Here is a 17,285-nt window from a genome sequence, read left to right as displayed (position 1 = left end):
CTGATGACATAGTTGGATCTCAAGATCACTGCACCAAGGGAAAGAGGCCAGACATAAAACAGCACATAGCTGTCATGGAGCACCGTGCTCTAGCTGTAGCATTGTCATTGTAATTACACGGATCAGCTGTGGTTACCTGCAGCTATCTCTTAACAGGATCCACTCTGTTGATGGCTCGCCATAGAAACAGTGAGAGAAGCATTATTAACCCCTGACCTGAGATTACAGCCACTCAGTCCAACCTGCACTTCCCTCCCTGCTGCAAATACTTAGGAAGAGATAGGGAGGTGGCAAGCTAATTAGAGAGAGGCATTCCACCTGTGCAACTTTTAGGAGGCTATCACCACATTGGTGTGGAACTTCTCAGTGATGCCACTGTGGAGATCACTTGTAAGTAGCTCCTCCCCTACACTGTGAGTAAGCCAATAGAACTCAATGATTCACCAAGCAGAACTTCAACAGGACCACTCCATTAGCCTGCTGTTGGCCCCCATATAGAGTGAGTATATGCTTGTTCACATCCCTGCAGGAAAAGTTCATGAAGCAAAACCAGGATTTGTTCATATAAAACTCTTAAAAATGTAAACTTTGCTATAAAAAAAAACATAGATCAGTGTGGGCCAGAGATATGGCTCAGCAGGTAAAGCTACTTGCCAAACAAGCTTGGTGACCTGAGTTCAATCCCCAGAACCCACATAAAGATGGAAGAGGAAATCAAAATCCACAAAATTGTTCACTGACCATCACAATGCTCCTCTCACACATATCACACACAAAATATTAATAAATAAAGTAAAAATAATTTTAAAGGGGCTATAAATATAACTCAAGATTAAAAGCACTTTCTTGTTCTTTCAGAAGACTAGAGTTAAGTTCCCAGCAGCCACATCTGATGACTCATAACTGCCTGTAGCTGAAGTTCCAGGGCATCTAGTGATTTCCAGCTTCTGTGGTGGACACTTGTACACACATGTCATATGCACAGACAGGCACACACACACATAAAAGCACAAATGAAAATAACATATAGAAAGTAAATAAAGAGCTTAAAAGGAGATCAGTGGTTCCTTGGGGCAAAGGGCACTGGGTGGGTGATGGAAATGTTCTGCAGGTTGGCTGTGGAGGAAGAGCATGGGTGACAACTTGCAAACCCACTGAACTGGCTGGGTGTAATGACACACACCTGTAATCCTAGCACTTGGGAAACTGAGGCAGAAGAACAATGAGTCTGAGGCCAGCCTGGATTACCTACAGAGACCTTGTAATAGTAAAATAAATAAACAAACAAATACCCACTTCATCAAGTTTTACATTGAAGTGGATACAGTTTATATGTAATATGTAAATCAATAATCTCTTAAAAATTTGATTCCTTTCAATAATAAATTTGTTTTTAGGGACATGGTTAGAAAACAATCCAAATAATCATTGCAGCATCGAGCTGAAGCCTGTCCACATCTCGTGAGCTCAACTGTCCTTCCAGATGCATACACTAACTCGTACATTGCAAACCTACTTCCTATGTGAGTAGCATTCATTTCCTTGACCACAACCCAGGAGTAGATGCCTACCTAGTGCTTCTTATCTGTTAAATTATTTTGTTGGGTTATGATTTGGGGTAAAAGTTCTAGCTGTGGAGCCCACACAAGTTTCAAACTGGCTATATAGTCCAGTTTTGCCTCACATTTGCAAACTCCATGCCTCTGCCTTCTGAGTGTTGGGATTACAGCGGCACACCACCATTCCTGAACAGTCTACTTACTTCTATAGGAAGGGAATCTTCCTGTCATCTCTCTAGAAAAACAGTCAAGTCCCAAATATTCATCCTCATCATACTTTATAGTTGCTGTTGGAACTCCTTCAACCAATAACCTTTAAGATACAAGCCTACTTGGGCATGGTCTGATACTATAAATGCAGCCATAAAGCTTGTGCACTCTCTCGGCTGTTGGATTCAGTTCCTGTTTGTCATTTGTACAGAGGACGGTGATCTGTGAGTCTACCCCCAAATAATTATTATTATTATACTCAATTCTGAGCTAGTGTGGGACTACTTTATAGTGTCCATTTTCATCTGGTATCAACATGAATTGACTACACCCACATAAAACCTGAGAGATCTTAAAAAGGAATTATAGACACATGTGCATGCGCGTGCATGCACACACACACACACAAAACAGAGTTTAGCGTAGCTTTGTGGTAGCTGCATTTTATTTATTTATTTATTTATTTATTTATTTATTTATTTATTTAGGATGGGCTCTGTTTGCTGGCAGCAAGCAGAAGCATGGCTTCTTTAAGAGCAGTCTTTCTGGTTCACCAGCACAAATGGCTCTGACTCTTTCAGGAGGTCTGGATAAGGAGCATTTAAATGGGGTTTGTGAACAGAGTGCTACAACTTGCTTAATGGCAGCATAGACCCACTGTGTGACTGAAAATGGAACTGTGAGCATGACTCACAGAGCTGGTGCTGAATGGGCCTCCACCATGTCAGACTGGGTGGAACCAAAAGGCAAAGCAGCCATAGTCCTAGCCACACTACTTAGCATTTTAAGAAGCAGTCCTGGACAGAAAAGGATTACAGATACACAATAAAACAGATTAAGACATAAAAAACCTCTAAATGAGACAGTGAGTTTAAAAAAATGAACATAGGCTTGAGAGAGATAAGAAAAAGTATAGAAAGTTAAAAAGAAGTAAATCACTTTAAAAAAATAAAACAAAGTCTTTTAAAGAGACAGAGTACAGATAGTCATAGATTAAAGGACTAAAAAAATGAACCACATACAAATGGAATTGACACATAAAATCTGGATTATGTACATTATTATGTTTGTGTGTTTTTTTAATTTTTTGAATGGGAATGAACTAAGTACAGAGAAACATTTCATTGTATGGGCTGCAAAGCTAAACCAACATATGTACTTTAAATGTATCTTGACTTCAAAATTTGAATCTAAGGATATGCTGCTTTAGAAGAGATTCTGCTTTTGTTTCTACAGAGAATGAGAACCTGTGGATTGCTTCCAGATTAATGTGCTTTGATGGACCAAGACCCCCAAAAGGTCTCCACAAACCCCAAAATTACTTCATCCAACAAAAAGCAGGAAGAAGTTTGGAGAGAACTATGCCCAAATTCCCTAAATGGTTGTTTATAAATGTTGGTTCACATTTAAAGGGGGATATGATATAGAGATGAATACTTCGCATTGGTATGGATCTTGGTTTATTGATACAAATTTAAGGTCAATTTTGTTATATGTATATTTCTGCTCTTGATTAAGGTATTGTGTTTATGCAGCTCATTTAAAATGTAATGAATTATTAAGAAATACAGGTTAATAGATAGTCATCTATCATTGTCTAACTTATAGTCATGTTAGGTAAGTTTTCTAGATGTTCAGAGATATATTTCAGATAGATAAGTATCCTACAAACCTTTCAAAGACTAACAGACTATGGTATTTAAAAATTTTTTAAGAACTTAGGACTTTTCATGACAATGAGGTTCTTTTGCTTTTGGCAGCACCAATCTTTAAGAGCATGATGGGCATCGAAGAGGCTCCTTATAGAGTTTGCTGGCCATTTGGGCAAGAAACTGCTCTTGTCTGTACTGCTTGATGTTGTGCTGTATGAACTGTATATGCAGGACCCACAGGACAACGACTACAGAAGTTGTCTACAGAAAGTGAGATAATCCTTCTTGCTTTATGAAAGAATCTGTCAGATTTATTCTGACACAGGAAAAAGTGACTGACTAACTGTCATATAGGTATACCTGTCTTTGAAATTTTCTGCTTTATGGAAAAGTCTGCCAGATACTATGGGCCTGTTGACTGAAGGTGGTTGCCTGAATGTTACAGAAGAACTTTGGGTGACTGTCCAGGCAGCAAGATGTCTCTGTCATTGCTAGAGTTTTGGAAGCTGCTTACAATGCACTTCCTGTTAACTGAGGTAATAGTATATACCTCTGGGGTCTTTGATGGAGTTGAAAAACAGATAGTTATAATTATAGTTTTCCTTAGTTATGATAAAAGATAAAGTAGATATAAGTATTGTAACTGTAATTCTTACTTGATACCTGACTTGTTATATGTAATTTTACTATGTTAAAGTTAAAATCTTCTTTTTTATTTACACAGAAAAGGGGAGATGATATGGAAAGTTCTTCTGTATATGTGTTGCTTTTTATTGGTTAGTGAATAAAGAAGCTGCTTGGGCCTATTACAAGGCAAAAACAGAGCAAAGTGGGAATTTCAAGGAGAGAAATAGGAAAAAGAAGACAGACACCTAAAGGAGGCTTACCAGTAGGCCACAACCAAATGGTGATACACAGATGAATAGAAATGGGTTAATTTAAGATATAAGAGTTAACCAGGAATATGCCTAAACTACTAGCCAAATAGTGTTGTAATTAACACAGTTTCTGTATGGGTTTTTTTGGGTGTTGTCTGGGCAGCCAGAAATGAATAAGCAGCCTCTGCCAACATACAGTCATACTACAAAGACCTGTATTTGTTAGTTTTATCACTGCCATGACAGAGTACGTGATAGAAACAATTTAAGAGAGGCAGGGGATATAGTCATTGTTGTAGAAAAGCATGGTAGAGGAGCTCACATCAAGGCAGACAGGAAACAGAGTAAAGGGAGAGACTTCTGACCACACCACCACCTGGACATCAAGAGTTTATGCACAGGCTTGTAGGACATATTTTATATTCAAGCTATTACAACTATTTTACTGTACATGACACTGTCAAATGACAACGTCTTGACGCGAAGAATCACTTCATGTAGCATTTGTCTTTAGCATATTTGGCGAAAAAAATCTCTTTACATTTTTATATCCTATTTCATTCATTACAAATCTGTTTGCCAGAGGAATTTCAAAATAATATTTGTTTACAAATCAATGTTCATAATATTTTCTTTTTTGATATATTTTAATACCTTTATAAGCTTTTAACACCCTTATATAACACACAATGATATATTAATATAGTATTTTATTAATAATTTGTCATATATATGTATATATAAGAGAGGGGGCACCTTAATATATAGCCCTAGTTGGCCTAAACCTCACAATATAGATGGAATTCACCAATTTCTACTTTTTGAGTACTGGAATTAAAGCTAAGTGCCACTACACTTGGTCCTTATAGCATGTATCTTAAGTAATTATTGCCCAATACCTGATGTATTTGTTCAGAAACTAATTCAGTAAGCACTATATGCAAAGTTACAAAGCTCTGCCAATATTCTGGAGAGTCATTCTCCATCATGGCTTCTCCTAACTATGTGCATACTACATAGCAATTCCCATCTAACTATTCCCTACAATTTTCATGCTAACCTACTAAGTGATGAGCCCAGAACTATGTCAAGAGCAATATCCCAAACCAATAGTCAAGGTTGGAAAGAAAAATCTCCAAATGTTGCTTAGTGACTCTTACATTCAATATTTGCCCTCACTGTTAAAGACTCAGACAGGCTTTCTTTGGTTAAAATGCCATTTACCACACATTAAGAGAGTGAGTCTCTTATTCAGGACTCAAGAGCATCTTCCTACAATTAGAGGAAAAGGAGTGGAGGAAATACCTACAAATTTTCCTATAAAAGCATTCATAACCATAAGCAGTTTATTTTTCTCTCTGACAGATGCCAGTGAAAGAAAAATGAAACCTTAGAAAAGGGCTAGTCAAAGAACTCTTACCCAGACCTTGATTCTGCTGTTCCCACTCCATTGTTTCTGGCACCCGATAGGTTGCTACCTCCAGTAGGGCCATGCTTCCTGCCTCTACATCCGGTTCCTGGGATGTGATTCCAGGGAGAGTAAACCCTGGCAACTCCGTATCACTGTCGAAGTCCTTATACAAGGAGTCTGCTTCTTTATCTTCCTCATCTTCTTCCTCATCCTCCTCTTCATCTTCATCTTCTTCATCCTCCTCATCCTCCTCATCTTCTAGTTCTAGACAGACAGAAATAAAAGGAAAACTTGAAGATATGCATGAGCATGTACTCAAACACATTAGTCTTTTGAAGTGGTATAATCATTGCAAAATAATCGTGTTTGCCCTTAAAACCAATTGTTAAAATCAGCACTGGGCAGTCTGAGCACTATGAGATTATGTACCTTTTACATACTCTGAGTTTTTAACTTTCAGCACCACTGTTATACTGTTACAAAAGATAATCACCAGATTCATTAGGAATTAAAGCTTAGGAATTGTAGTTTTAGCTTTTTGTCATGTGACACAAGCTAGAATCATCAGGGAAGAATGAACCTCAACTGAAATAATGCTTTGATAAGATCGACCTGTAGGGAGACTTGAGGACAATTTTTTGATTCATGACTGGTGTGGAAGAGACCAGTACAGTGTGTGTTGTACTTGGTCAAGTGATCCTGAGTTGTATAAACATCAGACTGGGAAAGCTATGAGGAGCAAGCCAGTAGGTAGCATTCTTCTATTTGGGGTCCTGTCTCCAGGTGTCTGCCTTAAAGTCCTGCTTTGATTTCCTTCATGGTAAAACATGAAATGGACTCAGTCTCTTCAAGTTGCCTTTGATCAGTAATAGAAGGCAAATTAAGAAAGGAACAATGGATTTTTATAAACTAATATTTATTTCCAAGGCTAGGAAACATTTTGTGTTTTCTGGAGGTCATAAAATGTTTATCTGTTAGATATTACACTGACATATCAAAGAACATAAAATAAATTATTTCCATCTTTGTCGCATAATATTAAGAACATTTTTTATTTTGATATACTTTATTGGGAGTTGTGTAGCCTCGTCTCAGATCAGCATATGACTACATGTCCAGTGGGTTTCCTTGGGGCAAGGCATCTGTGGAAACAGACTCTCACTTGGCAAAGAGATGGGACAGTGTAGGAATTTGCAAAATTCATGCAGCTTGCAGGTTCTTTTTTTCTTCTTTCATTATATTGGTGACTCACTGGGCACTTTTTAGTTTTACTTTGTTAGTCACACATGCAGTAGCTGTAATTTTTCTTGGATATTCTATAGTTTCTCAAATATTTCCCCCTAAGATTCAACAGGGGGATAATGCTTCTCAAATCTCTTATATGGAATGACTAACTACAACTCCCAATCCTAGGAACTTTTCTGACATAATTAGGCATATATGAGAAAACAACACATGGAACATTAACCATGTCTCACAGTTCTGTGAAAAAGAGTAAGGCAGCAGACAGACACAGAGTAGTAGGGAAAAGCCTCAGTAATACAAGTAGTGCCAGCTGTTGAGAGTAAGTTCCCTGGACACCAAGCATAGAATTGGTGGTAAGATCTGGTATGCTCCAAGAGGAAAAAATACAATTCAAAATGTGGGGTGGATAGAATCATCATTATCATACACAGAGCCTATATTGGTGGAAGAAGTTCGGTATAGAGAGATGGGAAGAGAGTGCTTTGTCAAAGTCTGCCTTTTACAGAGAGACTGAGACATGGGATCCTCTTGTAGAAAAAAGAACTGTATAAAAGCATATCTTGTAGTCATGAAAGACTTGTTTGGGTTTAAGTATTGTTGTCCGTAAAGCATGGTTCCCATGTCTATTACTTTTCAACTCTGCAACTGCAGGTCCCTGCCAGCTGACATAAGTGCTCTGAGAGCAGGATGTGTCTGGCTCAATATTTACTTAAGCCTGCAAAAATGCTGACCTCTATGTCTAGAATAAGGCTATGCAGGGGTTGGGAAGGTGCATTTGGGGACACATAAAAGGGGACAATAGGGGCTTTCATAAACATCATAATATGTTCCTTAAATTGTGATGTATTTCTTAAAGTCAAACATAGAAGCTGATAACAAATCTGTTCATGTAACCCCGGTAAGAAAAACTCTAGGTCTAAATAAAAATGGCCTGAGTTACTCAGGGCTACTTGAGTGTAATCCACTTTGTGGTCAGAAGTTTCCTTGTACCAATGCCCTTTCTCCACCTCAGGACCTGAACCCAAGTCGAGGTTGAACACTAGTAACTCTTCTCCATCACTGAATATAATTTAGCCAATGCCACATGAGAGGCAGATGTACTTAGATTATACTCTTCCTGTGTGAGAGCAACCCACAAATCTGGAAATCATTGCACCAATATTCTCAGCCCAGTGCTAAAGGGATATATGGAGTGGTATATTCATCAAGGATATTCATCACCTGTGAGAAGATATCACTATCATTGTTGAGTTAATTTTACAACTGAACCTCCTCAGAGTGGATGACCACATAAAGCCAATGACTGATGAAAACATGCACCTAAGGTTGTTTTTTTTTTTTTTGTGTGTGTGTGTGTGTGTTTCTCCTGAGATATAAACTCAACAGTCACTGTGGCAAGGGACTCTCCTCAGAGGGTAGAGAAGACAGAATAAAAAACTAAAGTCACCCACAATTCTTTGTCGAAACTTTTCCTATTTTTCGGCAACTGTATATGTACTCCTTGTCTTATCATTTAATGGTTTTCTAATTTGTGAAACATATTAATTCTTTGCTGGTATGCAGCTCAGTGGAAGAGCACATGCCTAGTGTGTGCAAGGTCCTGAGATCACGTCCTAGACCCACAAAAGATAAAAGTTTTCCTCTGTTCTTATATGAGCCTTAAGTTTGTAGGATTAAGTACACGTAACTGTTCTCAAATTTTAACAAATTCTTGTTGAACATCTGATGATGCTGATTCTGGCACCAGAGATACAGGCTCTGGTTCCTAGGCACCAACTTCCCCCTTAAGAAGGCCCATGGCAAACATGGATACAGCAGTGGGTACAGAGACTGCATTCTGAGGAACATTCTCAAGAAGCTAGAAAATGCCAGATGCTGGTACTTCAGATGATGAAACTGAGGAAAGGTTTTCTCACAATATAAGGATTGAATACCATGATAAGAAACCCTCTTGTGTAACTGAGATCAATATTGACAGGAAGAGCAGCATCAGGAGAGGGACTAGAAACACCAAGATCATTACTGCAGGTATGCACAGGCTGTGTTCAGAAACTAGCAGAGAGGTCACTGAGGACTGGGGATGGGGTGAGAGGACACTAAGGATATTGGAAAAGATAGGGCTAATCAGACTTACAAATATTAAAAATGATTCAGGCTACAAGGCAGAGAATGACCTCATCTGAGCACACAGAGGGGAAAAGCCATGAGGAGGCTTCTAGAACTTAGGGAATAAGCAGTTGTGCCTGAAAAGTAGATGTAAAGCGGATCTTCTGAGAACTGGCGATAGGATTTGAAGGTAGAGCCTTGGTGATTATTGTTATCTGTGACAGAAGAAGAAGGGAGATCTCACATCACCAATGGGAATGCAAAGTTAATATGCAAACTTAAAAATGATTTGAGACCCATCCTGTGATAGCCATGTCAACAGCATCCACATGCAAAGACTACAATTTCAGGAAAGGAGCAAAATGCAGAAATTTTTGACAGACAGCAATAGGGACTCAGTCCTTGCTCCTTTTAGTCTGCTATGATTGAAAGAAACCATAAGAGTTGACAGTGAAAACTGTCTGGTTGGGATGTACCTCCATCCACAGAGTGTTGTTACCTAGCATGCATGCACGTCGCTAGTACACATGAAGTACTGGTTTGATCACCAGCACCACATAACACTCATGTGGCAGCATGTGCTTGTGATACAGTACTTGGGAGATAAAGGCAGGAATTTCAGAAGTTCAGGGTCACCCTACACAGAGAATTAGAAGTTACCTACTCATTTTCTTAAGTAAGAAAGAAAGGGAGGGAGGGGGAAGGGAGGGAGGGAAGGAGGGAGGAAGAAAAAGAACATTAAAACATTAAGCAGTGGTGTGGCTGAACAATGCGTGGTGACATTACGTGACATGTTCAAATTTGAAAAAAGCCAGAAGAGAGGGAGAACGTGTCTAGACAGTACCCTCTCTTAGCCAGTTTCATTTGTCTGGCCTCTCTATGGTAGAATGTTTTAGCAGCAGCTTTATAGCCCACACTAGTCCTTTGTTCTTCTGAGGGGCTTAAGCCTCTGAGGAACTCAAAAGCCTTGCCAGCATTATCCCACAAATCCGCATTGTTAGCTGAACAGGGAAGAAATTTACAGGCTTTTTACTTAGAGGCTACTCCCTTAACAACCACTTTGAGTGCTCAAATAATATCAGAGCAGAGCTTAAAATGAGGCTGCCTAAACCTAGAAGAATTGCCTACCTAGGTAAAAGCTTGTTTTTATTACTAATTACAACCACATCTTCAGTCTCTGGCCACCAAAATCAAGCTTTAATTTTGCTCAGTAAAGGCTGACCCAGGATCTCTAATATAGATACCTCTATTGTTTTTCATCTCCAAAAAACCAACACACAGCGAGTATCTCCAGGCTGTCATTCACACATCACAGGAGGGAAGACCACTTGCACATGTGTCTTCCCAGCACGAGGACACGCATCAGGACACCAGGACGGGAGCATGTCTTATCTGTGTGACTCTGGACAGCTCCTTGCCTGCTCCCTTCTTAAGAGCAGTATTTTTCACATGAATCCTCACCTTTGGCCTATTTGCTCATTAGTTCATGAGGCAGAGATCTCTTTTCAGCGACTTCCTTTCCCCTCTCTAGGCTGCAAACAGGATCTAAGGTAAAATGCACGTGAAAGCAGATGATTGCTATGAAGAAGGGAACTTCCTGAGCTGAGCTCTATTAGTCTCTGTCATGTCCCTCTGAATGGGGACAGCTTTCAAATGAAGACATGATTTGTAGTATCTGGGAAGCTCATGCCAATAGATTTTCTAAAATCTAAAATTAACAGACCAATGAGGATGGCTCAGTGGGCAAAAGTTTTGATGTTCAATCCCCAAAACCCATGATGGAAAGAGAGAACCGGCTCCCATGAGTTGTTCTCTGACTGCCCCAACACACACACACCATGGTATGTGCACACTCACATACATCACATGTATGCACATGCACACACGATAATCTTAATAAATTGAATAAGGTGATTTTAAGTAAAAGCAATTCTCTAAAAATGTTCCCATACATGAAAATAACTGAAGCCCTAGGAGTGGTCCAGATTGCTCTTAAGTTGAGCATGAACCCGAGCGTAAAACTTAAAATTCAGACAAGGAAAACTTAAATTTGTTCTAAGGATGTGAAGTAGTTCTCCAGCATATGGCTCTCTAAGAAGATGCTGAGGAACCTCAGGCGTTCCCAACTACCACAAAATCCAGCAGCTCAAGTCACTAGCTCATTGAAAATTTGATGAATCTCCTAATATTTGTAAGAACTTAATTATTTCCACCTTTATATTTTTATTGTACATGGGATAGATCAAATATTTGTAATTGTATACCAGCAAATATACTTTAAAATTTCCTGAAAAGTAGAGTTAACACAGTGAAAAGTGGCATTGCTCAGAAAAGAAAAGGTCTGAGGTGAGACAATTAGTCTACTTCAAACAGTAGTTGAAAATGTTTAATGCTTATTCTATTTCATTTAATTTTCCTTTTTCTAAGTCTGAGGGCCCTGTCCACATTACAGTATCTTAATTCAGGGATGCCTTACAGCAATAGTGCTAAGTCCTAGAATGGAACTTCTGCTTGTTAAACACCTTGCTCTTGGTTCAGACAGCAGCCTCTTAGATGCTCCTCTTTGGAAACAGAAGTAGAGATTATTCTGTTTCTCAAGCTGCTCTGTGGAGAAGCACAAAGACCGCATTAGCCTTGCATCTACAGATCTTGAGTCACCCAATATGAAATCTTTGATTTCAGCAACTTTATTACCATGAATAATGTTTTCTTTAATCAAATGAATAATACCTGTGTATAAAACTCCACATCCATGCAAAAGCTAAATCGCAGATTGGATAGGCTGATTATTGACTGCAAAAATTCCAATTTACGTAGATTTTCCATTCAAACTGTAAAAGAGGTTAATCTTTCCAAAATGAGGGGCACATACTTCTGTGTGTGTGGAGACATGTTTTATTTATTATACCTGTGATGCTTCGCTTTTTGAAAGCAGAATGTGCCATGCCCTTCACTGGCCCCAACACTAAGGATCAAGCACTGCACCTTCCTTGGAAGCTGAACTGAAATCCCCTCAATTATGTGCCCTCCTCCTGAATATAGCTTTTATTAAGTTGTACTATATGTGAGTGTTGAAAGAGTATGATGTCAGCTTTTAAAAGAAACTTCCTCTATGCCCTGTTGTTGGGAAGGAGGCATGGGGAAGATGACACTTTTTAAATATTTTTAAACTGACTTCAGCCAAAAGAGACTTACTGCCTGTGCCCTCCTTTTCTCGATTTCCCAATGTGATAAATAGCTCCAATGGCCTAATAGTGCAAGCATCACTGTACATTCCTCTGAGGTTGTGAAATAATGTGTGACCTGTCATTGGTGTCCATGAAACATAAGCATATTCTGGAAGAATATAATTGGGAGCTATCACCTCATTCACACTTCTTTAAATATTCAATTTTGGGTCACCCCCCCCACACACACTAGACTTGAGTAGTCATACAAACAGCAAGAGAAGGCAAACATGATGGTCATTTTAAAGACAAGCACTTAATCTTTATTTTATTTACACACCACCTGGTACTGAGACCCATATGCACACTATTAGACAGGAGCAGACCCTGCTTCTAACCTAGATGTAAAGATGCCAACTGACACATCGTATGCTGATTGTTGCTGTCTAAGAGAACAGATTCATTGTGAATGTGGAGAGAATAAATATAAAACTGAGGCCAGCCTTGGTGTCACCTGTAATCCCAGAACTCAGGAAGTTGAAGTAGAAGGATCATGAGTATGAGTCTAACCTGGGCCACGTTGCAGGATTCTGCCTCCAAAAATTAGATACTTAACTTACAACAGATAACCGTCTGAATTGATCCCTAACACACAAATGAGAATGTCCCCATGACAGTAAAAAGACTGGGCTTTTTTTAGATCTGGCACCGATACGCTCAGATTTTCCTCTTGACAAAACAAACCGTCTGTCTGGACCAGACGTGGTGTGCTTTCCTGCAGCACATGCCACTTCCTCCTGTCCTCAGGTCTTGAGCATTGCTATTATCATGGCATCTACCTGCCCCCCAGGGTGACTACATAGCGAGATGTACTTTGTTATAAGGATGAGGACCCAGCAGTACATGATAAATGATATGGAATTTTGGGACATAAGATCATCAATCATGAAACCAATATTTACTTCACATTTAAAAGTACACTAATAATGTTTCTTTTACATAAGTGGGTGCTTTTATATTAGGGGCATAGATATTCAGGATTGATACTTTGTCCTGATGAATTGTTCCTGTTATGAGTAAAAAATGTCCCTCTCCATCTCGTCTGATTGATTTTAGTTTGAAGTCAACTTTGTTAGAAATTAGTATGGCCACACCTGCTTGTTTCTTAGGTTCATTTGCTTGATAAACCTTTTCCCAGCCCTTTACTCTGAGTAGATGTCTGTCTTTGTGGTTGAGGTGCGTTTCTTGTAGACAGCAGAATGTTGGATCCTGTTTTCGTATCCAATCTCTTAGCCTGTGCCTTTTTATAGGTGAGTTGAGTCCATTGATATTAAGTGATATTAATGACCAGTGGTTGTTAACTCCGGTCATTTTTTCTTTCTTTCTTTCTTTTTTTGGGTAGTAGAGTTTGTATGTTTCCCTTCTTCAAGTTGTGCTGGTGAAGGGTCATTAGATGTCTGAGTTATTGTGGGCATTGTTGCACTCCTTGGGTTGTGATTTTCCTTCAATTACTTTCTATAAGGCTGAATTTGTTTTTATCTTGGAAAATTTTGTTTTCTCCATTTATAGTGAATGAAAGACACTTAAGGTCATGCTCAACCTCCTTAGTGTAAGGGAAATGCAAATTAAAACAACTTTGAGATACCATCTTACACCTGTCAGAATGGCTAAAATCAAAAACACCAATGACAGCCTTTGCTGGAGAGGTTGTGGAGTAAGGGGCACACTCATCCATTGCTGGTGGGAATGCAAACTTGTGCAACCACTTTGGAAATCAGTGTGGCGATTTCTCAGGAATTTGGGATCAACCTACCCCAAGATCCAGTAATACCACTCTTGGGAATATACCCAAGAGATGCCCTATCATATGACAAAAGTATCTGTTCAACTATGTTCATAGCAGCATTGTTTGTAATAGCCAGAACCTGGGAACAACCTAGATGCCCTTCAATGGAAGAATGGATGAAGAAAGTGTGGAATATATACATATTAGAGTACTACTCAGCGGTAAAAAACAATGACTTCTCGAATTTTGCATGCAAATGGATGGAAATAGAAAACACTATCCTGAGTGAGGTATCCCAGACCCAAAAAGAGGAACATGGGATGTACTCACTCATAATTGGTTTCTAGCCATAAATAAAGGACATTGAGCATATAATTTGTGATCCTAGAGAAGCTACATAAGAAAGTGAACCCAAAGAAAAATGTATAGTCATCCGCCTGGATAGGGGAAGTAGACAAGATTGCCGGGCAAAAACTGGGAACTTGCGGGTGAGGTGGCATGGGGCTAAGGGGAAATGGGGTGAGAAATGTGAGAAGGGAAGGATGGGGGGAGCTTGGGAGAATGGGATGTTTGGGATATAGGAAGGGTAGATACGGGAGCAGCAAAATATATATCCTAATTAAGGGAGCCATCTTAGGGTTGGCAAGAGACTTGACTCTAGAGGTGTTCAGGAAGATGTCCCCAATTGGTACCTTGGGCAACTGAGGAGAGGGAACCTGAAATGACCCTATCCTATACTGATGAATATCTTGCATATCACCTTAGAACCTTCATCTGGCGATGGATCGAGATAGAGACAGAGACCCAATTTGGAGCAACGGACTGAGCTCTTAAGGTCCAAATGAGGAGCAGAAGGAGGGAGAACATGAGCAAGGAAGTCAGGACCACAAGGGGTGCACCCACCCACTGTGACAGTGGAACTGATCTATTGGGAGCCCACCAAGGCCAGCTGGACTGGGACTGAATAAGCATGGGTTGAAACTGGACTCTGTGAACATGGCGGACAATAAAGGCTGATGAGAAGCCAAGGACAATGGCACTAGGTTTCGATCCTAATACATGAACTGGCTTTGTGGGAGCTTAGCCTGTTTGGATGCTTACCTTCCTGGACCTAAATAGAAGTGGGAGGACCTTGGTCTTCTTGCAGGGCAGGGAATTTGGACTGCTCTTCAGTATCGAGAGGGAAGGGGAATGGAGTGGGAGGAGGAGAAGAGGAGTGGGGATAGGGGGAGGGGAGTGGGGGAGGGGGCAATATGTGGGAGGAGGGGGAGGGAAATGGGAAATGGGGAGGAGGCGGAAATTTTAATTAAAAAAGAATAAAATAAAATAAAATAAATTTTTTAAAAAGTACACTAATAATATCACATTTACCCGTCATAATCCACATAGTAATATCAATGCCTTTGTTTTACAGATGGGAAACTGTGGTATATGATTAAAAAAAAAACTGGCAAAAATTCAATGCAGTTTCATGGTGAAGCCAGGACTTACACTCAAGTGATTCCATTGGAAACCAGAAGCAGGGGAGTTTTCCCAGAACCCTCTGTCACTCAGTGTTGGAGCTGTTTGGTCTGACAGGCTTCACAGGGGAAGGGTTTGAGTGGAACTAATTTTTTCTCTACTCTTAATTTTAATCTCATTGCTCTATTTTTGGAATGACATAGTTCTGATGGTGATTTCCCTCCAATACAATAACCTTACTATTCTATAAGTGACAATAATGTTAAAATGTGTAGAAATGAATCAGCTTTGTGTTGTTTAGCTCCGGCTGTCGGCTTGACACAGCCTAAAGTCATCTGGGAGGAACTGCCTAGATCGGAAAACCGTCTTGATTGTTGATTGATGTAAGAGGATCCAGACAACTGTGACTACCATCATTTTCTGGAGAAATGATCATGAGCAGAATAACAGTCCTGCCACAGCGTCATCAAGCAGCACTCCTCCAGAGTTTCTGTTTCTCTTCATTGGCTGTGAGTTCCCATGTTAGAGGTGATAATGTGGAAGAGTAAGCAGGTGTGCCTGCACGTTCCAGCCTGGAGTTTCTGTCCTGACTTCCCTGTTATACAATGTAACCATAGTTTAAAAACAGACAAATGAACAAACACCAAATAAAGCCCTCTCCTTGCCTATTTTACTTTCGATGAGAGTGTTTCATCACAGCAACAGCCATGAAACTAGAACAGGCTTCTGCTGAGGATGGGATTATCCCTAAAGGATGAAATGTACACAAAGTTAATCAGGAGTCTCATTGAACTGTTTCTTTCCCAGAGTTAAGGGTATGCTCTTCAACCTAGAAAGAAGCCAGACAGTGTGTATGTGGGAGACAGGGGACACTACCTCAATTAGCGTATCATGCTGAAGACAGTGAGACTCTTCATAACATTTTAGTAGGGGATATGTCCACAGGATACTATTGTCTGTAATTATCATTGTGATAGAAAGGGGCAGCTTGGCTATAGAAGGAAACACTAGTAAACACGGGCAGAGGCCACCCATTTCAGAACAAATTTAATGTTTTCAAGTGTGATGATTTTTTAAAAATCTTATATGAGCATTTGAATAGATCCCTGACATCTTTTTCTAACATTTTCTTTGAGAGTCATGTATGAATTTAAACATTAATAGGTAACATGACCCAAACATGGTGGCTCATGCCTATAATCTCAAAACCTGGCAGGCTGACACAGAAGGATAGGCATAAGTTCAATGCCAGCCTGGATTATATAGTAAACTCTAGGACAGTGTATAATAAGATCATTCCTTAAAACATAAAATAATCAGAGGTAGGAGGATACTCAAGAGCATCATCATGATAAACAGAGCTAGCCAGAGTGTGAGGGATAGATATACCCTTATATCCACTCACATGTTTCTAAGGCTCACAGTAATTTGTACTCAGAACAATGAAATTTTTGTGTTTATATCTGTAAAGGAATACATGTAATGGTCTGTCCTGTCCCTTTAGAAGACAAGCCCCACTCCCTCCCTCCCCCATCTGCCTAGGCAAGTGGATCTTCCTGCTGCTTCCAACCTGAGTTCCTCCCCTTTCTGTCTCTCTCCCAAAGAGGTAGCCACTGCTGTGGCCCCCTTCCTCTCTCCCCCCCCCTTCTGTTTCTCTCTCTCTCTCTCTCTCTCTCTCTCTCTCTCTCTCTCTCTCTCCTCTTCCCCCTTCTCTCTTTCTCTCCTTCTCCCCTTCCCTTCCATAACCCACTAAATAAATACATACTTTCTCTGCATGGCATGTCTCTGCCTCTCACCCACTGTGCAGCTC

General features: G+C 39.8%; 1 protein-coding gene across 1 annotated transcript in view; it reads right to left on the bottom strand.

Annotated features, from left to right (window-relative positions):
* The window catches only part of Armh4 (armadillo like helical domain containing 4), a 109,401-nt gene that overhangs the window by 65,779 nt on the left and 26,337 nt on the right, over nt 1-17,285 (bottom strand). Inside the window, exon 5 of the mRNA XM_057786032.1 lies at nt 5,720-5,974. Coding sequence (XP_057642015.1) covers nt 5,720-5,974 — 255 coding nt within the window. The remainder of the gene's footprint in view (nt 1-5,719; nt 5,975-17,285) is intronic.

This window comes from Chionomys nivalis, chromosome 12 (assembly GCF_950005125.1).
Source record: "Chionomys nivalis chromosome 12, mChiNiv1.1, whole genome shotgun sequence".
Classification (NCBI taxonomy): Eukaryota; Metazoa; Chordata; class Mammalia; order Rodentia; family Cricetidae; genus Chionomys; species Chionomys nivalis.
The sequence above is the reverse complement of the archived record's forward strand: the minus strand, read 5'-3'. Positions and strand labels throughout refer to the sequence as shown.